The sequence below is a fragment of the Coloeus monedula genome (assembly GCF_965178545.1).
Source record: "Coloeus monedula genome assembly, chromosome: 9".
In the NCBI taxonomy this organism is placed as follows: Eukaryota; Metazoa; Chordata; class Aves; order Passeriformes; family Corvidae; genus Coloeus; species Coloeus monedula.
Genome location: NC_138789.1, coordinates 20,201,284 through 20,225,344, shown reverse-complemented (window position 1 = coordinate 20,225,344; position 24,061 = coordinate 20,201,284). Strand labels below are relative to the sequence as shown.

Sequence of the window (24,061 nt, the reverse complement as noted above, 5' to 3'; positions counted from 1 at the left end):
GATCATCTCAAATAAAAACATATCTCCCTTAGGTTTGTAGTAGTCTTCCAAGTACCAACACTTGCTTGTAAAACTTGGGGTTTTTTCATTGATTAAATGGCATGGGAACAGGTGGTGACATCTATGATTATATTTTAAGGTGGTAAAAAACAAGCTTTAAGAAAATTATTTTCATAAAGTGCCTGTTTTCTCAATCTTAATGCAGTAAATTTACTGCCACATCTCTAAACACTGTCTGCTTAAGGCTACTATTTTTCTCTAACACCTCCTGACATCAACATTCATGTTACTCTGCTAACACCATCTGAACCATTCAGATTAAGCTTCCGGAGGAGTAACTTTACAAAAAAATAGTCACATTTTAAATTAAAGTACATGTGTATAGGCCTTGACATAAAGGCAAGCTAAGCTGCAGTAAGTTAAATGTATGCAGTCTTTTCAGAAAGAAATCTTCCTGTGGTTAAATCTGCTGACTTTCTTTGTACTGTTACCTACTCAAAGTCACTCTTCTGCCTCAATAAAAAAATGGCAACAAGCTGCATGATGCTTTGAACTAGTATTTACCCTAATAACCATACAAATATTTTACTTAGTTTCTTGTGGGTGATATTCATTCACAAAGTACAGGTTGCTACAATATTTTTCCTCTGAAGCTGTTATTTCAAAATAACAAAGGCAGGGATAGGAGCAAAAAAAGACAAAACCATTGCTATTATTATTCATCAGTTTACATTTATTGAGAAAAACCATACAAAAACCATTATACAGTTAATGTGTACCCATATTACATACAATGTCAATGCAAGCTCAAAACCACATTTTTGTAAAGCATTCAATTTACCTCAAGTCCAAGCTGCATCTCCCTAAGACACTGTTCCCATCACAGTTGCCTTTTAAAGCCAATCTTCTGTTTACACACGGGTAGTTTCTGCAGAGAACACTTTTCTCAGGACGAAAAGGCATTTCACATGCACGCAAGAGAAATATTTGTGCATACACAAGAGTTTCATAAGCTATTACTAGGGAAGAGGGAATCCTGTCAATTGTATGCTTTCTGAAAAGCCCAGTCCTCCCTTCCTCCCCCCACTTCCAGAAAAAAAAGCAAAATGGAAAAGCTTTTAGCATGCAATGGAAAACTGAAGAATTACTTCCGAAGAGAACAGGGGAGAAACAGTTTCTACCATCCAATAAAACACCACTAGTAAAAAGATGAAATACTTCAAGATAGGCTGTGCAAGTGAATCGTGATCCTGTCTGCCTGGACAAGTGAAACAGATGACTTATAATTTAGCTACACTAAAAAATATCCACCTGGTATTTTATTCCATGTCCTAGTGAAGTATAGCCTGCAGAAAGCATAAGAAAATGCTTTTCCTACTTGGAACATTATGCTTCCCTTCAAAACTTCTCTTACTCTTCACATTCCTTGTGGGACACTAAGGGGTGAGGGTGGGGTAAGCAGGAAGCATTTCAAGACACCTTTTGGAAAAGTTCACTGCATTTCTATGGAAGACCTGTTACCTTCTGGCTACTGGGGTAACTCCAATAATCTACTGTTGGCGCAGGATCTATGAGTTTGGAAACAGAGTTGGAAAATAAACACTATGCTCTGCACAAATCAGCATGCCTGTAAGCCCCGCAGTGAGAAAGCTGGAAGCCAATACACCTCAAGTGCTACACACAAGAACATCTCACCTTCCACACACTAGCAACATCCCAATTCACTGCTTTCTCTTCTCTTATCTCCTCCCACAGGCTAAATTAACAATTGAACGACTGTTCAGGATATTTTAGGAGTAACAGTTGAAGGAAAAAGTACCACGTAAAAAGGAAGTGAACACATGACTCACCCCCACACTAAATTCATAGCATCAAAATCCAAATGGTACAAACCTACCCTCTTCTCATGTCAAAAATGAAGTTACATGTTAAGCTACAGATGAAATACTAAGTGGCTTGAGAAACTGAAGCACAACTATTAATTCAGTTCAAAAATTAGCTTGGCTGTTTAGAAGAATATAAAGTAAAATATATGGTTTATATTATTAAATCACAGTTTAAAAAACTTAACAGATTATGGAACATTTATGGTCAAACAAAGAATACTTAAAAGAATGAAGAGTGATCAAAACAAAAATTATACCCTACATCATTATGTATGGGATACATTTCAAATCTGTTATGCTTTTGCCAATTTTACCTTCTACATGGAGCCCTTCTATGGTCCATGCTCATCGGCTCACCAATGGCATACACTCAAAGGATTCCTCTTTACTGGTAGTAACTATCTCAGGACCTGATTCTATGAGCTATGATTTGGTGCTTGCAGCATCTTCAGCACTGTGTGTGAAAATGAAGGCAGTATTTTTGAATATTTTTCTTTGATGTACAGATAAGCAGGACTTTTGAAAGAGGAGCAGCACATTTCAGAAACAGAATAATGAACAAAAAAACCAAATAGATGCTGCTTTATGTTAAGCTAAAAAAAACCAACAAGAAAAGCTCAGAACAAAAACCTGTACCAGATCATCTGTAAGACATTTAACATTTTATACTATCAAAATATTCAGCAATTCAGTTAAAAGTATCAAGAAACAGGATACACTGACTGCTATAGCGATAAAATATTATTTGCTGTACTGTTAAGATTTAACTGGTGCTCATGCTTTTTCAGTTAAAACATACTCATCTCAAACTCCAAAACCTCTTTTCCTACCATGTCAAGTATGAATAAGCAAACTAAGTTATCTAAAGATTCCACTAACACACTATAACTGTAAGACAAGTTATCAAGTTCAGTGATAACAACAAGAAGTCATTCTTTACATTTAGGTCTTATGGTTTAAGTGGGAATAGTGCCCTAGTATAAAAAAAAACATTCGTGAAGGCTGTTGACATTTCTAACCAAAGCAATTCCTGCATATTTGAAAGCGTTTGATTCTTTAATTGCAACAATTATCTATGTGAGGTAAAATAACAAAAATTACTTATTCTGATCAAGTTCAATTACTGCAACCTAATAATCTTTTCTTAAAAAAAAAGAAAAAGGAAAAATACATATTTACCTAGAAATAGAAACAGTTGTTTAAAAACTTATGATTTTCCACTCAAATGGAACCGTGAGTAACAATGCATTTGGGGAAGCAGCAGATTGCTTTTCAATACACAACCACAAAGATCTCACAGGGACAACATTAATGTACTGAAATATATTAATTTATATACTTCCTTAGGTTGTGCTTACCTGTTGCTTTTTTGCAGCAGAACCTAAGGTGGAAGGTCTGGGAAGGCACTGTGAAGTATAAATAATTGCACTGTTTGCAATTAATAAAGATTTTATACCTTAAAATGAATCAAAATCAACAGCCTCCATTTTGTGAATGATAAAGAATCCAGTGAATTTAATTTTGCTCAGTTTAGTACATAATAAATGCACCATTCTGTAAGGTTATCTACAAAATACCATGCAAAATACCTGAACTATTAAACTTAATACCCTACACTAAAGATAGCAAATACTGTCCTAGCCTTTTGCAAGCTACCAGCATAAGTCCTAATTTTAAAAGGGATAAAAATAATTCCTTCTATTTCTACAGCACAATACATACATTGCTGATTACCTGAAAAAACTACTTCAGTTTTCAAGCCTTAACTTTTACTTCTCTGTGCAGCCACCCTAAAAAAATTTGTTCTCAAAGCAACAACACGGTGTTCCAAAAATTAAAGCAATTAACAGTTATAGAATTATTTAAAACATACCTACATCACTACATATCCGCAAACTATCTGAAGACAAAGACAACTCTGTCTAACAAGTGGTTCCAAGGACTTCAATGTTACGATATGCATACTTTAAAACACTGAATGACAGCTGTCTCAGGAGTACTAATGAAAAAAACTCTTACTCAGATAAACAGAAACATGATTTTCTTTAGCTATTGCTAAAAGTTTCAGGAATACTTACCCACAAAACTCAGATTATGTGTATGTATATATAAGCAAACCTACGTTGCTGAATTAAGAAGCAATTATGATTTCCTAAGATACCAGCACTGTATTCCAACATAATATCACACAAGTACAGCATTTGCATTATGTGGAACATTGACAAAAAGATACTGTTGCAGTTCATCAATTTGTCATTCTGATGTACTTACAGTGCAATGCTCCTTGAAGGAACAATCAAGGATGATACACAGCACAGTCCTCCTCACCCCTATAGAGCTAGTTCTATACTGGCTGGATCAAACCTGCACTTCAACAGACAATGGCAAGACAGACTGTAGTGCATGTAGTCTAATATATGCAAAGAGCCAATAAATATGCAAAGAGCAAACACAGGATTTCAAGAGAATCAGCTTTTTAGTATGAGCATTAGAGCAATAAGAAGTTTCAAGTATATATAAAAAAATAATCAGTTGATTCAAATACTTGAATATTTACAAAAAGAGAAGATATCTGCTCTGCAGGAAGTTCTCAACCACTCCCACCACTCAAACAAAACAGCGTTTTAAGGACAGATGCAATTTTTGTAACTACTATGCATTACCACATTTACTTTTCTACACTGAATTTTGAAGTGGACTACTTTAAACTGAAGGCTTAAGCACATTACACTTTCAAGTTTTATAACTAGTCTGAAAAAATCCATAAAATAATTATGCAGGAACAGTTTTGAAGTACTCAATTAAAAACAAAAGTTATCTGTTATAGCAGCTGCACAGGTCTGAAACAGTGGTCATGTATAAAAGGAAATTTCACTGTTAATGCAATGGAAGTATGCCAAAAGATCATCTTCTTAAACACATGCAGTTTTAATCAAGTAGAAAGAAAATTAAGGTATCAAGATTACTGGTGCTAGGCAGCAAAATACAATGAATGAAAGAGATCCTCCTTCTACAGCTATTCTGCAAGAGGGGAAAAACATGCTAATCACAAGATTTTAAACTCAACAAAGTTTATGGGGGGGGAAAAAAACCCAACTCATTTGTGTACAGGTACCTTGATTCAGCGTTGCAAATCAATCCTATAATTCTGCATATACCCACATATCCAACTTACCGACACAGGAGGTTTCATATTATTTATTGTAAAGCACAAAACAGGCATTTTAAAAGTGATAAAGTATACATTGAAAAAGTACATTTATATCACAAAGCATTGACCACATAATTGCAAATACATTTGCTGGAATGTGTACATCTACACTAATACTAAAAACAAACCATTTTTTTCATTTCTACACAGAAATATTACCTCCTATCAGTAGTGATAGATATTTTGTACATTTTCAAAAACACTATTTTTTTAACCAAAATTAAGATCTTCATCAAGGCGTCTGCATCCATACATTTAACAAAGGTTTTTTCCCCCACACAATGAAGCAAATACTGTATTGTCCACTTCTTATTATTGGCCCTGTGCAGAAGAGATACATAAGAGATACACAAAAAGTTAAAGAAAATCCTTTAAATTGAGCTAACTCAGGAGTGAAGCCTTTAAGAAAGAAAAATTGGTTAATGTAAATGGTGGTGGCTTCTTGCATGATTTTCAAAACCCTGGGAGGAGAAAGTTTTTCTTCTTTTTAAAAAAAAAACAAAACAATCACCAAACATATGGATAGATACAGAACTCAAGTTATCAGGTAAACAGTCATCTACTAATTATTCTGATAGCTATTTTGCTAGAAAAAAAGATGCATACTCCAAAGGAACAAAGCAGGAGACATGCAAAAAAATATCTACAACCACTGAGACAGAAGCCAGGCAAAAACCACTTTAAGACTGTACCTGTGGTGCTGGAGGATGCTGTGGCATTCCCTGTGGACTTGTCTGAGCGTAGTATGCTGCCTGCTGCCTGTAGTACTCAGCCCACGCTGCGCTGTAATCTGGCTGACCGCCCGGAGGAGCCCCAGCAGGGGCAGGAACAGCTTGACCTGCAAGTAATTACAATTACACAGCTTTGTTGTTGCAATAGAAATGAGAAAACGTCAAGATCTCAGCACCTGACAAACATCACCTAGCAATATACCTCCAAGGCTTTTGAATAAACTTGTGGTGAGCTTTTTCAGCCTGAACACTCATTCTATTATTTTAATGTAGTGATTCCCATGTAAATCAAAACTGAGGAACAATGAAGACAGTTTTTTCTGCCTTTTGATTCATAATAACGAATCATGTTTAAAGCCTGCTGACCTAAACAGCAGGCTTTAAACATGAATAATACAGCAGTATTTGAATACACACCAAGAGGCAAAACACTTTGTAATCCACACCTAGACTAATTTTATCTTATTTCACAGACTGCATTCATTAGCTCAGCAGATGCCAGTTCATACACTTCCCCAATTCTGGCATCCTTTGTGCAATTACAAGGTTATTGCAGGTTATATTTTTCAAAAAGGCAGTAATTTTTGTAAACCTTTACTCCACCACAGTCCTAAAACCTGCTTCCACACCTCGCAGAAGTTCCAATCCTCTACAAACAAGAGCGTGTGCAAACACACTCTCCCAGACAGCTCAGAATTACTGCTCCTTTCAACAAAATCAACTGACAGACTAAATCCCTAACAGTGACAAACTGATACACACGGATTCTTCAGCATATTAAAAAACCAAGCAAAACAATCAAAGAAAATTACCACCAACCGTTCAGTCATGCTGTTCTTCCACAGGAGATTTGTCACAGACATCTTTACTTCCTTTTCCCCCCCAACTTCAGAAACATCAAGTACAGCCCTCTTAGTACCACAACCTTCTTTGTAATTTCTGAGAGGTGTTTTTGCAGTTACCACTACAAAACGTACGGGACTCTAAGCAAAGTAACACACTAAGCACTAAACATCGCAGGCACCCAGACAGAAGGGTTTTATACTTAGTGCTTCATTTGAAGTTTCCTGAACTTCCAAACCAGAACTTTTATTACTCTGCTACGACACTTTTGATTTACATTCTTAATCCATTATTTTTCAAATCAAAAGTCAGAATTAGGATACTACTAAAAACCACCACCTTTGCAAGCTTTTTCTAAGATACTAGGAAAAAAAAAACCCAAACCCAACAAAAACAAACCACCACATCCCATCACCCTGCAGGAAATAAACCCAAGCAAAATGCAAGTCTGCCCCCTGTACAATTCCTTGTGCACCCAACTGTCTCTTCTGCTATGAACAAAAAGGGGCACCTTCCACTGGATGAGGGCTGGAAGTTTTCAATCCTACCTGAAACCACCTCACCTTTTACTTGAATACAAAACCACTGAGCAACCTTCTGAGAAACAAGAATATCAAAAATTCTAATGAAGTGTTTTCTAGGATGTCAGACAGAAGGCTGATTTTGTCTGGTTGGGTTTTTTGAAAATACTTTAACAAAGAAAACTCACATGAAGAATCCTAGCTATTTCACACTACTCCTACACATGTATAGTCTTCTAATCCTCTCAAAAACATGACTTGTAAGCAGAGAATGTGAGTATTTGGCAAAGCACTAGCCTGGAAGCCATTGAAATACAACCTTCCATTTTACAACTGCCTTTACAACTTAGCTTTTCTACTTACACTGTAGGTAAGCTCTGGAAGTCCATCCATCTTTATTTGAGCTTATACAGTAAAGGAATTTCTACAAAAACTTAAATTTCTTCAACGCTTTAGAGCTGTAATCACATTTTACAACTTTAAAAATGTGGTGAATTACAACTTACAATTTACACTTCTGATCAGTTATTTTAATAAAAATTATCTTTAATATGGTTACAAATTATCCAAGGATACTCTCTTCCCAAGTTCACCATTACTTTGAGATAATAACTGTACGTACAAATTATTGTCAACACAACTGAACGTCAAAGAAAAGGGATTTTTTTGCACATTATGACCCAAGAACCTTTGGACATTTAGCCAACTATGTCAAGGCAGCACTGAAATTCAAGTAATAAATCAAATATAGAAAATTTAACATCTACTCAAAGATGTCAAACTGGACTTCTGTCCTGAAATGGGTATTGTAGGTGCACCATTTCCCTAACTGCAAGTAGTTCTGAACTTACACATGGAATTCAGTAATTTAGTCAAAGCTTCCCTTCAGTGTAGAAGCTGCACCTGCCTGCTAATATCAAAATTCAATGGGAACACTTACGGATAAGACTGGTAAATATGAGAAACACACAACACCTCCTGTTTAAGGAGGGCTGAGAAAGGAAACACCAGCAGATTTTACCGTTCAACATTATCAAGAGTGATTCTACTAAGAGCAAACTGTTTTGTTTCTTCTTTCCCACTACAATGCTGAGCAATCTTTTAAAAGCACTTCCACTATTTTATTATGGAATCCTTTAACTGTACGTCAAGCCCACAGTATATGGGAATGACTTTAAACAATAAATTTTCTAATTTCAATAGTGGCATACAGATCATTTACTAAAAAATGTCTTCATGTTTAAAGGGAACTGTTATCCATAAGAGACTTTTTGGAGTTATTTGCTACTCAAAGGAGTAGCCCCTGAAACAAGGGTCTGAAAAAGGAGATGGACTTTGCCACTGTATTTCTGAGTCAGAAAACAGGTTCACTTTCAAGTCACTGTTCACTAAAAAATACAGTGAAGTGTTCTCTGTGATTAGCAGAGTCATATCACACCAGAAGGAAGCCACTTTGAGAACACTGTTTGGATGGACATATGCAGGAGTGTTTTAGCATTTTCAGATCACTCATACTTGACTAAGTATGAGAAAATTCAAAACACCAATTGCAGTATCACAGGAAACTTGTTCAGCTCAGTACTGTTTACCCTCAGAGGCTTGCCAGAAGGATTATCAAAAGAGTTTTCAATAGCAAAACCAGCAAAACAGCAGAACTGGTTGGGCTCAACAACTCTGAATTTCAGTTCAGTTCTCTCTAACAAAGTTTGGTGAAATTATCTGTGCTGTGAAAAATCTCAGTCATCAAAGAGGACTTGTAATTCCCATCCTTTGGCACAAGTTAATGGGGACAGAAAATTACAGTATAAATGGTACTGGAGAGCCTGGAGAGCCCATGAACTTGCTGTTGGACAACCTTCCTACTCATCAGATCTTCTACTGCTTCTTAACATAGTTACTGAGGTGGGGAAAATCACCACCATTTAGCATTACATCCAACTGAATTCCTCTTTTCTAAGAGAAATGCTATCTACCACATCAAGATTCTGCAGCAGAAAGTTCTCATGATTTACACAGTCAAGTTATATAAGTCCAGCCATCAAGAACTCTCCTTCAGGCAAAGAACTATATCCAAACTAGAAAAAGAAATTAAGATGAGAACTGACCTTGTGTTTTTCCTCTTAGTTGATTGTCTTGGCACTTTTTACATTTTGCATTTTAAGAGCAACTATTTTTATCTCCCAATGTATTTTTTTGGCTCACATTCCTCTTTGAAATTGTTCCCATAAACTCTATCCTAGCACCTTATAACTAGCTATTAGTTAATCTGAGCAAGTGCAAGACTAGTGCAAGCCAAACTTCCCTTTCCAAGATAGCAAATTAGAAAGATGGCTGAGCCCCTGCCAACAAAATACATTATTTAAAAAAAACCAGTAAAAACCACCCACAACTTTGCATTTTAAAATGTGAGCAAAACTAACAGACAGTGAATTGAGAAGAAATAGCTAAATGAAGCAGGAAGAAAAATGGAAAGGCCTATCATCTTAAAAATCTTATGTTTGGGAGTTGTAACTGTTTTAGTCTGATACACTATTATTGAACTAAATAATCATTATGTATTTTCTGTTCAATTCATCACTTATGCTGTGCCAAAATAAAGAATAAAGGTAGTTATGTCTTGGCAACTAATTACCAATACAGTGGAAGGTTTGTAAGAGGAATTAAGCATGTTATTAATCTTAAATCTGAATGCTTTTAATATTCCATGAGAAAACTGAGTGCAGCTGGAAGATGGCAAAACAGCCACCAAACCCTCCCATGCAAACAAAGACGCATCCCTAACAGGATGTTGCTGTATTTCTGGTCAGAGATATCTGGGAAAGCACTGGCATTCCTAAGCCCACTGGGGCTCAGTATCCAGAGCTCCACCACCTACAGTGATCCACAGCTGGACACCATGGACAGAACATGGCCTACAGGACATCACCATGATTTAAACAGTAATGGCACCTTCTGCCAGTACATAAAACTCACACACTCTTTCCTTATGCAGAAAACAATGATGCAGAAAACAATGAAATAATCAACTTAACCAGCATATTCATTTCATTTTTATAAAAAAACGCTACCAACAACATGTAACCTGCAGTTTAAACACAGCTCAAGTGCTGCAAAGCAAATGCTATTTAAAAAAGGGCACAGTATAAATGGAAGCTAATTATGATACTTTAGTAATCTGAAACACAGAAAACAAGTTACAAGAAAAGAAAATTATATGTAATCTGAAGAGAATTGGGAAACAACTATCAAACTCTAAAAACAACAGCTACATAAAGGAGATCAAAGCTGAACTTCAAAACTTGGGAAATATACTTTTAAATACTCAGATTGAAATATTTAAAAGATGTTGTTTCCCAACAATCAAAGACATCTCCTTAAGTTTGAAGCATTTTTGTAAAGCTGATTACTACCCTCAGTACCATGAAATCCCTAAAAACAACACAAAATTTAAGTCTGTTTCTCAGCAGTATTTGATTCAGAAGACATGTGACTGTGGATTTTTATTTTTTTGGGGTAAAAACCCCATCTCATCCAGCAAAATATGCAAGTCTCCTAAAACATTCCACTATGAATATGGAAGAGAAAAAAAACAACAAAAAAAACCCCTGCATACTTACCCATTTTTTTGTAGTACTCCTCCCAGGCCTTGGTATAGTCAACCTGCCCTGCTGGTGCTGGATTTGGCTGATCTCCTGAATTATATTAAAAACAGTCAAACTAAACTACTGGGGTTTGTTTCATATATAATCCAAATAATCAACAGAAATTTTCAGTAATGGTCCCACATGACATCACTCAAATCTGACACTATAAACCTTTGTGGTACAAGCACAAATATAAACTACTAGTGAAAAAGACTTGTTTTCAAGATTCAGGAAGTGCATGCCACTAGCAATACGAAACACCAAAATTCAAGTGGTAAGCCTCAGCCAGGCACAAAAATTAAAATAACACAACTAAATACCACAACTGTAATTGTCCTAAACCCACTGGAAGTGATGTGACCGTTTAAGCAAATGACAATCAACAGCTTAGCTCATTACATTTTTATTTATGACTGCTCTATGTAGTCGTTAAGTCAGCCCATGTTGCAGCAAAATTCTCTTAAATGCATTGCACTCATTACTGCTGAAATTAATAAAAGCACTATTGAAGGCTATAAGCAATAGTTTCCCAAGAAAACCAGCTACCTAAAATAAATTTACCCCATACATGAAGACAACAATAAAAAATAATGGGGTATTTACACCTCCAGCAACGAGAAATATGTCCATTTCACTCAATAGCTACCTTGTCCATTAGTTTGTGTTGTAGCTGGTCCACCAGGAGGGGCTGCAGGTGGTGGCTGTGCTTGCTGCTGATAATAGTGAGCATAATAAGCTGCCCACGCTGCTGAATTGGGATCTGTTCCTGGCTTACCTATGAAAACAGAATATAAACATTTATAATAGTACTACTATGAACAGAATGCTGTCCTCAATTAATCCTGTCCTAGGCATTCTTATTCTCCTCCAAAGAAAAATCCATCTCAACAAAATATCCATGTACATCCTTTAAGTATTCTTTCTTTCTAGCATAAACTTTTGATCAGGTTTCAGACTAATATACTGTACAAAGTGTACTTTCATAAAGCTGGTGAGATAAAATAATTTTAGAACCCTTTCTACTACAACGCCACTTATTAATCTTACTTGTGATAAACAGAAACAGAGTTTTCAAGTTTATTTAAACAATCATGTTAATAAATGGAAGCAGCAATGAATCATTCTAGCACCAAACAATTTCAGGGTTTTACTTTTGTTAGAACCTCACGCTAATGACACTGGCAACGGTGGAGGAGGTGTGCCAAATACATATTTCTGAAACAGAAGAATACAAGACTTACTAGGCATTTGCAATGCTTGTCAGTTTAACTTTAAGGTAACAGTAAAATAGAGAAACACACAGCATTTTAGGAACCTGAATCCCCATACGTGGCTATTAAGCATCACTGTTTACTTACAGCTTTTTAGTATATAAAAAAAAAATAGAAACAGTTGCATCTTCTGCATCTATCTCCATGGTTCCTTATTTTTATCTACATCTAGGCAGGCCAATGATGCTGTTTCCTAGAGTTTTATTTCTCTGTTTTTCACATACAGCCTTTAGGAATGGATTATTCTTGCTGAGTCACAGATTGATTACATTACCAGACTGGCAATCCACAATACCTGAAAATCTACTATTAGAGAACACAGTATGTTTTACACAACCAGCATATATTTGCAAACAGTATTTGCAGTCTTAAAAGAGTAAAAGTATCTGCAAAGAAATGCAGCCAACTGAGGAGAGAATTTCACAAAAGGATATGAAGACAACTGATACTTTAGAGTAACTGTACATGGGAACGGAAATATAATCCTCCCTAAACAGGAAACAGGTAGGGCAGTGAATAATGGAAGATGAAGAAATCCCTTGAAAAAGACATTCAAGAAGAAACCCACAACAACAAATTAATGCTAAATGAAATCCTGTGACAAGTCAGATGTAACCACTTCAAATGCACACAGTATCAGAATACAGAAAAAAATGTTAACACACTACTTCCTGTTTTAAATTACACTGCTTCCATCAATAATACTGGATTTAAACTAACACAGACTATATTCTAAGGTTACCTGCAAATATCAAATAAGCCATTGCTCAATTCCCCATCTCCTTCCCCTTAGCTACTTCTCTAGAGTAGAAGAACACACAGCTGGATTCATTAAATTTCCAAAGAAATCTGACTGTAGTAACTAGCTCCACTTTCATGTGACAAGGGCAAGCACAGGTCTGGAGAAAGCACCTCTGAAAAAAATACTAAAATAACCCATTTGTTACACTGGAATGAGTAACTAAGAGAAAACTGTAGAAAATTAATCCAAAGAAATGCTAGTCAAAAGAAACACCAACTTCAACTGCACATATGACAACTTCATTAGATTTTTAAGAGAAGTATTTATCAAAAAAACAGTTACAGAATCATCAGGATGACATCAAGGGAGTATTTGCCATTTTTTCTTACACAGCCTTTGTGTAGATAAGCAACTTTATTAAATAATAAAGAAGGTGGTGTTAAAAAGGCTGTAACATTTTAATAGTGGTTTTGCTATGCTGAGACCCAGTCACTTTGAATTATTCTAAATAATGTCAGCAGGCATTTTTAAATACTGAACTGAATACATGCAGAACTACCTTGCACAGAAGTTTGGGAACTAAACCCAGCAACGGTTCTTTGCAAAGATACAACCTGACACATACATACAGTCCCCTTCTCCACTAATGGATCCTATGTCAGGATGAGTGACTATCAGAAACTATTTGTCATTTGTAACAAAAATAATATTGAGATCTTTTGGCTCAAGTTCTGAGAAAACTCAACCTCAAACAAATGAGGTACAACAGACTCAAGCATCTAGCCTTACCATGCCTTCTGTGGCTGATGTTCCATTTCCCCATATCCTCTAGTCCAACCAAAGGATGTAAACTTAAAGAAAAGCAGGATACTACAACTTTGGAAGTTGTAATTAAGTAAGAACTCCCAGTCTTGACAAAGATAAACAGAAATAGAAGAAACAGATTCTACAAAGACGGGTTTCAGAAGAATATACAAAACTATTAAAAGCAAAAGCTCAAAATACACAACCCTAACTAGTTTTACTGTATTAACAGCAAATTACCAAGGTTTTAGCCCTCAAAAAGGACTCAACAAAATACATTTGTGTATATCAGACTCTTAAAAGTAATTCTAACAGAACAAAACCTAGAAACATTATAGCATTAATTGTAAAAAGACAGAGCAGTGAAGACTGTTTAAAATCAGAAGTCATCTACTACTAGAGAAAAAAAGACATCCTCAATAAAGAACTTTAGCAAAAACATCAACTGTAAGAAAACTGAACTGCACAAAATCAGTGAACCAAGATTTGCAAAAAGTATCATAAATAGGGATGCAGTATCAATAACACTTGTAAAAAAGCATATTCCAACTGTAACAATTAACTTTCAACATCTCACAAGCCACATAGGTAAAATGCAAAACATAAGTAAAATGACAATCAGTGAAGAAAAATCCAGAAAAATAGGAGTTTTTCAGCTTTATGAGTGTAACACAAGTGAACTGTATAATACATATACTTGTAAGGACAGAATGGATGTACTTGAAACATACCCACCCTACAGTACAGCTGTGCATTTCTTACCTGGATCTGGTGGGTTAGGTGGCTGCCAGTGCGGATAAGCATTTCCCCATCCCTGTGGAGCATATGGAGCTGGAGGACCACTGTAAAACACCAAGTCATACATACACAGTGAAAGCCGGTCCCAGGGTCACCTTACAAAGAAGGAAGTCAGCTGAAGCAATACTTACTGAGGTGCAGGACCAGGAGGGCCTGGATTATAAGGAGCTGGATTATATGGTCCCATGGGAGCACCAGGACCTGGTGGCCCAGGAGGTCCATGCGGGCCAGGAACAACACCATGGGGACCATGGGGAACAGGTGGACCCAATGGATTCACCGGACCCTGTAACAAAGGTAGCACAGACACAAAAATACACCTTGAGGTTCTCAATTTTTCAGCAATTTAAAAACATTTATCTGAACACTCTAAGTGAATCGTCTAACAGGTTTGATTGGTTTTAAATAAAGACAGTTACCTGCAGAAAACAGGCTTTTTAAAGTTTGATTAAGCTTAGGACTAGTTACAGTTAAAGGCAGCTGTGGCAGTAATAACAACTAAAAAACTGCATTTATTTCAGTCCCGTCTTGAGGAAGTGAAGGATTTTACAAAAAACCCATGGATTTTTCCACAAGTTGCACTAAAAGCCCCACACTCTAACAACATTATCGGTTTTAAAATAAATCAATACACCTAAATCTGACTAACTAAAACTGCTTGTAAGATCAGGAAAAAAAACCACTAGTGAATTTGATTACATGCCCACATATGCAAACGAAAGTGCAGTGGAACCGAAGGCGTAACTTGGATTAGAACTTTACCCAAATATACTGAGACTGAAAAGCAAAACACACAATTTAGTATCACTGATATCTAACATTCTGTGAATGTATCAAATTTCTCATATGCACAAAACTGGCATCACCAAGAACACACCATAGGATGTTGAAGAGATCAACTGTTTCCATTTCAAGATTTTGTTATGTTTATAGTACTTTAAATCCAGATAGCCATTATTATCAATTTATTATCTGATTATCTGGGAAGTGAAAGGATAAAGAAGCATCCACAACGGAGACTTGCTTTCACCTCTATTTAGCTCCAATAGTAAACAAAAAAGCAGTTATACACTCACTCCAATCTTTTCTTCTATTAGTTGTCGTGCATAATCTATTTGCTGGGGTGTTCCACGGATAGTAAACATCTTCATGTTCGGATCCGCATTAGGTGGAGGATTTCTTTGAAGTTCTATTCTAGCACCAGACTGTTGGCTTATACTTTTAATAGTTTCACCACCTACAATGCAACATACAGTTGTTATGACGTGCATTAAAGCAAAAAATACTGATTCGAATCAGAGAAAGTCAACTGCATGGAAGCTGAAAAGACATGAAAAGGCACCTATTCTTAAAAGCCAATCAAGAACATTCTAGCAATTTAAAAAAAACCTCTTCAGTGTAATATAGAGATTTAATGGCAATAAATTAGTAAAACAAATTATTTTTTTATTTTAGAGACCACAAAAATGTCACTCAGAAACAACAGCAAAGAATTCCGACACCCTTGTCTGTTTTTTTCCATTCATGTCAACATTTAATATCAGACATGAGTAACAACTGACACACACGGTTATTAGTAAATACACTTAAAACCCAACCTCCCTATTAAGGGAAGGAAGCCCAAATGACAAAAAAGCCCCACAGAGGCTGACATGCTATTTAAGTCCACAATTTCTTGCAGTGCACGAAAACCAGAAAGTTAAATTCCCTGAACTGGTTCCTCCTCCTACAGGATCCAGAAAAGTTATATGTACCATTAGTATACACAAAGTCTTCAAAACAGAGATAATTTAGCAATTAAAAATTTTTTTAAAAAATCACAGAATCACAAAATACTCTTGAGTTGGAAGGGACCCACAAAGATGATGGAGTCCAACTCTTATGTGAAAGGCCCATACAGGGATTGAACATACAACATCTGCATTATTAGCATCACGCTAATCACACACCTCCGTAGCATGGCATTTGTCCAAACAGAAAAGCTGAGTGGTTTTAAAATAACATATAAATGTACATATATAAGATATATTGCCTTTTCCAATGATTAATCCAGTTTTGCCAGTAGGGACAATAAAATTGAACTCCTGTAATCCACCAGGAGGCCCCATGTTCCAGTTGCCTTGGCCTCTACCCCTTCCTCGACCACCAGGTCCTGGTCCACCAGGGTTACCAGCCTAAAAAGAAGCAACAACAAATGAACATGTGCTATAAAATTACTGCAAACAAATAATGCAAACAGGTTACATAACATCATTTGTTAAGAAAAAACTGGTTCTCTACTCAGGCAGTTTTGGTAGTTAAAGCAGTACCTTTTACAAAAGGCCTAAATTACATTTTAGAGTATGTTCTGTATAATTCTGTGTATGAAAGATGAAGGAAGGATATAGAAGAAAGCAGAAAGTTTCACAGGTACAGAGATGTAATTTTTGTCTGCCTTCTGTAAATGCAGCAGTGGGGCTCATCTAACAATGAGCTTTTAAACACTGATTACAACCAAAAGTCAGAGCATATTAGCTTTCAACACAAAAGACAAGCAGCAGCTCTAAAAACCAGCCATATAGAGAAATGCCACGACTTTGAATCAGTACTGTCGCTTGCAAAACTGTAACTGTAAAAGTAAACATTCATATTCCAGACCAAACTTTGAAATAGATTCAAATGGCATAACTAAATTATTTTCTTTAGTTATACACACTTTTTGAAAATTTTGGGTCTTTCCAAAGCATGGGCAGGAGATTTTAAAAACTGAACGACGTTACCCAACCTGAACACTGCGAAGGAGATCTGTAATAATTTCTGCAGCATGCTGACATCTGTCTGGAGGCCCTGTGATCTGGGCTATTCTATCGGGAGTTGTTCCATCATCTGGAATAAAAATGAACTATTCTAGTATATGCAATTCAGTAAATTTACACTTAATTCACAGAGAGTTATGAACGTTTCACAAACCTGGCTTAAACTGGATCCTAACACCAGCATCATTCTGGATCTTTTTTATCATCTCTCCATTTCTTCCAATTACAATACCTACAGCAAATCGTGGTATCGGAACCTAGGAAAAAAAAACCAAACCAGGATGCTGATGACACAGATATTCCCAAAAAATCCACACAGTGAAAGGGTTAGAATTAATTGTAATTGTAAACTAGGGCAAGATCAATGCCACTTCAGGCTTTTTTGAAAAGGTATTTTTTAATATCAAGTCACAAGCCTAGCACATACTGGACCAAAGTATCAAACAAAGTGATTCTATGTTTTACAAGTTCTCATAGTGGTAGCAATTCCAGTGGATACTATACTTCTCAGAATAAAAAAAAAAAAAAGAAAAAAAGAATTTACGAAGTGTCTAAAATTCTAGGAGATGAAACTTTAAGCCTATCCCCTGATGAACAGTTACTAGGCTGTGACTTGCATTAACAGGTGGACTTGAACATCCTTCTGTAAAGGCCAAAGTCCAATTTCAGTAACATTATGGTATTATAAACTCGGCCATAAAATTTACTTGCACATTTGATAAAAAACTCCAGCTACTTGACATTGTTTGTAACTGCTGGAAATGTGAAGTGAATGCCGCACATCATTTAGTGCTGCGAATTCAGAAATGATCGAGTAATACTTACATGCCATAATCACTTCTGAAATCTGGTTAAAAGCCTTCATTGGTATTACCCCACTTAACATTTTACAGTTAACATCTCAAAATACAGTGAACAAGTTTTTCAACCATGCTTACGTCTATCCCTTCATTTCCTCCTATTCTTGACCCATATTCGTTGCGCACCTCTCTAAAGCCACCTTGATCACGAATTAACTCCAGCACCATTTCCTTGGCTTGCTAAAAGAAGAATGAAAGGTTGTTTAGGTACTGCAACATCAGAACAGATTAGAAAATGCTCTGAATTGTGAAGCACTCCTTACCTGAACTTTATAAGGGTCTCCAGTTATCCTAAGGGGCTTGTCTGCACCAGTGTTCTGCGGACCATCTTGAATCATGACCATTTTGACACCTGCCCGCTCCTATTTGACAAAAGGGAGGTCAATACCCACTCAAATCCAGATTCAGTACTATCATATTTAAAAGAAGATACAGATATACCTGTAATTGTTTAATTGTCTCTCCACCTTTCCCAATAACTAATCCTGCTTTACTTGCTGGAATCATAATTTCTTGGACTGCATTTCCAGGTCCATCACCATGATGAAATCCAGGTGCAGGTCTTCCCTTTTCAACTATTTGGTCAAGTAATCTTTTTGCTGACCTGTGAAAGAAAATACACGTTTATAAATACTTATTCCTCCAAGTATCACTTGCCCACACCTATCCCGCTTGGAAATAGTCTTAATTTAAAAAGTTTCTGCAAAATAATTATGATTATTATCACTAAGAAATATGAAGCAAACTCAATCAATCTGCAAAAGTAACTTAAGAAACTAACTGCAAAATAATAAAACCATCCCAATATTGGAATACAAAAGGTGGTCCTTTACCAAACACATTTAACAGAGTTACCTGCTCAAGGACCCTGACTATAGTTACACACAAAGCGTAACTCAGAACAAAAGCTGCTGCTTGATTCAGCATGCAAAATAAGGACATTCGTACTTGTAACTACCACCACAACAGTGGACAAAAGCAAGTATATATTCACCATGTGTTATGTTAGCTGCCATCAGAATAAAATCATGATTACAGTCCTGACATCAGTTAAAAATACTTACTGAACAGACTCTGGTGTTCCAGTTAGCATACATGATCTTTCAGGCAGGCCTCCACTATCTGCAATCATAAAATTAAACCAATTTATCAGTAGTGTTAAGTCAGAAAGAGTTTATGAAATTAATCATAATACACGAACTACTGCAACTTCACATTCACTGAAGTAGAATAATCCATGCATCCCATTTTGCATTTCTTTCACTCACCATAGTTGAGATTAGCACAAAAAAATTAAACTACACCTTAAATGAAGGTTGAGGCAATTAGAAGCCATGAGCAATCTTCTGGACTTCCTACCAACCGCCCCCTCCATTTCCCCAAACAGACAGGTTAACCCCCCCCCCCCAGTAGTTACCGGGTGCAATCTGTATTTTACAGCCAGACTCCTGCTGTATGCGTGAGATCTGCTCTCCGCCTCTGCCAATTACTTGGAAAAAGAAAATATAGAAAGATTATTTGTATTATCAGCATCTGCTACCATCCCTCACTGTACTACAAGACCACACACCCATACTACTTACTGAATCCAACCATCCCATCTGGAACTTTGTACTCCTCTGTCATCACAGACCTACAATGTTAAACAAAAGACAATGACCGTCCAGAGACCAAACCAGCATTACATTTATACATATTGTCCCATTAACTAAAGCAAGCTACTGCCCCCATCATCACCCTGGCTTACTTGCCTCCCACTACCTTTGGAAGTGATCATGCAAGCACAGTTCTACATAAGGTGACAATACACAGAAACAACACAAAAGGTTTATGTGTCATACAAATCAGTCAGAAGTTTTCCTTCACCCTCTTTATTAACAGATGTGCAATACAGAAAAGGCTACTGTAGCATTTTAAGTTTCATCTTTATATCCATCAAAGGATGCTGAAAATTTTGGTATCTCAGAACTGTCCAAAGCATATTAATAGCTGGATCTGACTGTTTAGGTAAGAAACAAGTGAAGAAAACCATGAAGTTGTAACAAACACAGGTGAGAAATACTCTACATAAAGTTTGAATTATTTGGTCTTAGGTCATCCAGGTTTGCTTTTTGTTTACAAGATGGCATCACCCCCTTTCTCTTCAGATCTGCTTCCAACTTCTAGCTATGCTGAAGTAGTAAAAACAAGCCAACACATTTTCCTTTTATTAACCTTGATCCACAGCCTAGGCTGTGGAGAAAGGAAGAGACAGCAAGGTAGGTACATTTTAAATGTCTAACTTGGGACTTGCTGAAGCTAAATTTCAACAGATCACACAAAGGCAGAATAAATGCTTCATGTGTTGATACCACTTTTTCAGAAAAATTGCTTGAAACCACTTTATTCCAATAAAAATCCTACATAAGATGTAGTCTAACTCTTACCTTTGCTGCTGATGCATCGGTGGTAGCTGATTTCCAAAAGCTATAAACAAACATTGTTAAAATTAAATTCAAACAAGTGGTATAATTTACAATTAAGCTTCTCCCTTGACAACAAAACTCAATTGTATCAAATTTTTGTTCACTTTTAAAAAGTGTTATCAAAAGGTTAAAAAATGATAAAGACTCATCTGTTGCTACCACCCCTGTCAGTCTTACAAAGCTGACTCCCACTGCTTCAACAAGACATAAATCCCCAGCCATTTTTTTGGATCTCATTTATTCAAGTGTCACCTACCATAACACTTTCAAACTGTTGGTCTGACAATGTTACACTTGTTTAGGTTTTTTTTGGCAACAAAATAAAAATTACTTACAGTCATTCTGGGGAGCAACTTTCTTAGCATCTGGTTGATCTGCAAAATTAAGATTTTTAAAAATTTTTTTGCCAAGAAATTCAAGAAGTGCTTAAACCTTTTAGTGTGAATTGTAAATTTCCAGTGTATTTTAGCCCCCCCTTTTTTTTTTTCCCCTTTCTTTCTTTTTTCTCCTCCAATTTCAGGGAGTTGATCATCTGAATAAAAGAAAAAATCTCACGAACACTCAGCACTTGGTTAGTATAGCTGAAAAGATGTTAGATTTTTCCATGTATCTATTCAGTTTAACAAAAGGCAGCTTTCAGAACGCACTGTATGTAGATAGCTCAGATACCCAGTCACTGAAACCCAACTAAGACAAGGAACAAAGTTGAGCTTTGTTGGCTGCTCAAGCTAATGATGCTTCTATAGTAAAAAAGAAAAAAAAATCAAATCCATAAAAAAATCAACAATGACTTTAAAAAAATAATTCTGACAATGACCACAAATCTAGACCAAACATCTGAAAATACAACAGTATCACATGGCAATGCAATCTCAATCTGAATGTTGATATGAAATCCCTATCCAAATATCAAGCATTTCATAGCATAAAACTTCACAAAAAAAAAGCAGATTCAAAGCAACTACATCACTATCGTCCAAATCCTTTCTGTACAGTAGAGAAATAAAAGGCATCATTAACCTATATCTGAAAAGATAAGTCTTCAGATGCTTCCTTCCCACCCCAAAATAAATGCTATATGAACCACCATAATTTATGTGCAGCAAAAACTCAGACACATATTCCAAGAATTATTTGTGTCAATCCAGAAAGATCCACTAGTTTATGTCATGTTTACATACTAAACACAGGTAATAAATAAAAATTCCTGCCTTTAAAAGGAGAGGGCATTCCCTCCCAGTGTGTTGTACTGCTCGGACTTGTCCAAGAGCCATCTACACATAAAATAAAAAGAATACATTACATATATCATCTGAAGCATCATTAGCTCATTTTTGTATATTAAAAACCTCACCTTTCATAGAAAAAAAAACTTTACTGTAGGACACAAGAGCTCCTGACATAAAGCCTTAGTTACATTCTGTAGACTGAGTTTCAATCCTTTTAAAGGAAAAAAAAAGGCATTTCTCTTTTGTGACACCTATAAGAACATTTCAGCAAGCTCAGAGATTTCCTCCTGTAATTTAGCTAGCACTTTGTGTGTATATTAAACATATCAAACCCTGTTAAGTTCGAAGTGGCTGCTCTGTAAGAGACAGAAGACGACACACACGTTTCAGGAGAAAACTTTACTGCAGTGTAAGGCAAATCCAAAAAGCTGCAACAAGTCGTAAGATTTAAGTATGATCTTATCAGGGCTCACACACGCTGTAGGCTGAAATATTAGACAACACAGAAGTGTCTTCAGGGTAGAAAATTTACTTTCCAGTGTTTTTTTTAAAGTCCTATGCTTTTACAATGAAATGCATTAATACTTTTATTTGAAACAGTGCAGCAATAAAGTTAATGAAACAATCAAGCTCCTGGAGCACTTCCTGCTCTAATTGTAATTTACAAGCGGTAATCAATCCCACGCAACCATGAAAGACTTCAATGACACCTGCACAGTCATTTTGCAGCCTGAATGTTTCTGTCCCTTTCCCCAGCATACATTTTTCTATTTGCAGCATTTAAGCTACATATAAAATATTGTAAAACAAGCTTACATTCACTTCAGGTTAGAGCACAACGGTTTAAAACAAACTTTCCCACTAAACTGACAATGAGAAAGTATGTAATGATCTATGAAGGGAACGAAGTATTTTAATGCTGTGCTATGGAAAAAAAAAACCACGAATCCACAAACAAAACCACCACCTGCAGTCTTTCTGGCACAGTGGCCATACTCCACAAAAATAAATGCAGCAAGAACGAGTGCGTACCTCCATCCTCAAGAGGTCTTTTCTGCCCTCCATAACCGTAGTCGTTTGAATTCATTGATGTGCCAGCATCTCCTCCAATTTTCGCTGCAATCTAAACAAAAGGCAGATGTGAGCCGAGAAAAAAAAATTAATTCGGCCCATATTTATTCCACGTCCTCTAGAAGATTTCAGGGATTTAAATAATGCACATTAAAATGACCCTAAATAATTAAAAGCCAAAAGCAGTTATGCTCATAGAGGGTTTCTGTTTTAAAGACTTGTGCTCGTCCTTCAACAGTAGAGCCTCCCAAATTTTCCTCGCCCATTAAAAAAAAAAAAACCAACGAGAATTTGGCCTTTGAACACCAACATTTTTTCCTAAACGAGGATTTTCTTTCTCTACGCGTTCTACGCGAAACATTGTGGTGTCTCACAGCAGCGCCTCACCGACTAAACAACCTCAAAATCCGACTACACCGGGTTTTAAAATACTGCCAAAACCGCCACCGCTTATTAAGAAACGAGGCGAAAATTTCGCCCAAGAAGCGATGAAAACATTGCCCGTGGTGCAGAAGCTACAAATAAAACTGCGGGGTAAAGAGCTTCCGCAAGGGCCTTCGCTCCGCAGGCCGCGGCGCTGCCCAACCGGTCCGAGCAGGCTGCGGGCGCCGCGGGCACCACAACACGGCCCGCCCGCGGAGCCGCCGCCCTCCTGTCCCTCCGCCGGGCCGGGCCCGATAACGCGCCGCTACTCGCCCGCCGAGATTTCGCCTCCCCGCCGTCGGGAGGGAGCCCGCGTTGCCGCTCCTCTCACCGCCAAATCCCCTCGGGCCGAGCCCGGCGCTACTCGCGGGCGATGGCGGAGCGGGGCCACAAATACCTCGCGGCCCAGAGCGGGCAGGTAGCGCAAAGAGGGCGTGTAGATAGGACGAAGCCCCCCAATACACACACACTTGCGGAGGGACCCCCACTCTCCACAGCCGAGCACGGTGAGGGCGCAGCCCGCTCCTTGTTCCACAGCTCTGATACGGCGGCCTCTAGGCCCCGGGACCCCATTGATTCGATAGAGCCCCACACACACACACCTGCCTAGCCCTCTGCAGCGCGTCTTTAAAGGCATCGTTCACTCCTCCAGCCCCGCCGCCGCCTCCCCCGGGCGCGCCCGCAGCAGGAGGGGGCACGGTGGAATAGTCCGCCATGGCCACCCCAGCGCCGCTCCAGCCGCTGCCGCCGCCTGCCAAGAAAGAGAG

General features: G+C 37.2%; 1 protein-coding gene across 6 annotated transcripts in view; it reads right to left on the bottom strand.

Moving 5' to 3' along the window:
* FUBP1 (far upstream element binding protein 1) overlaps positions 1-24,038 on the bottom strand; it is a 35,022-nt gene extending 10,984 nt beyond the window's left edge. The window contains exons 1-21 of one of the 6 annotated variants that reach the window (XM_082287428.1): positions 23,897-24,038; positions 22,833-22,923; positions 20,907-20,945; positions 20,533-20,572; positions 19,690-19,739; positions 19,524-19,595; positions 19,171-19,228; positions 18,548-18,710; positions 18,370-18,468; positions 18,185-18,286; positions 17,401-17,503; positions 17,216-17,316; positions 16,484-16,625; positions 15,528-15,688; positions 14,583-14,737; positions 14,416-14,495; positions 11,483-11,611; positions 10,810-10,884; positions 5,790-5,935; positions 3,245-3,292; positions 71-2,340 (exon numbers count right to left, since the gene is read on the bottom strand). In XM_082287428.1, coding sequence (XP_082143554.1) covers positions 2,335-2,340; positions 3,245-3,292; positions 5,790-5,935; positions 10,810-10,884; positions 11,483-11,611; positions 14,416-14,495; positions 14,583-14,737; positions 15,528-15,688; positions 16,484-16,625; positions 17,216-17,316; positions 17,401-17,503; positions 18,185-18,286; positions 18,370-18,468; positions 18,548-18,710; positions 19,171-19,228; positions 19,524-19,595; positions 19,690-19,739; positions 20,533-20,572; positions 20,907-20,945; positions 22,833-22,923; positions 23,897-24,010 — 1,974 coding nt within the window. In that variant the 5' untranslated portion in view covers positions 24,011-24,038 and the 3' untranslated portion in view covers positions 71-2,334. Of the gene's footprint in view, positions 1-70; positions 5,419-5,789; positions 5,936-10,809; positions 10,885-11,482; positions 11,612-14,415; positions 14,496-14,582; positions 14,738-15,527; positions 15,689-16,483; positions 16,626-17,215; positions 17,317-17,400; positions 17,504-18,184; positions 18,287-18,369; positions 18,469-18,547; positions 18,711-19,170; positions 19,229-19,523; positions 19,596-19,689; positions 19,740-20,532; positions 20,573-20,906; positions 20,946-22,832; positions 22,924-23,896 lie in introns of those variants that run through there. The other 5 variants (XR_014226665.1, XM_082287427.1, XM_082287430.1 and 2 more) reach the window with 5 other exon arrangements.
* Between the last annotated feature and the right edge of the window lie 23 nt (positions 24,039-24,061).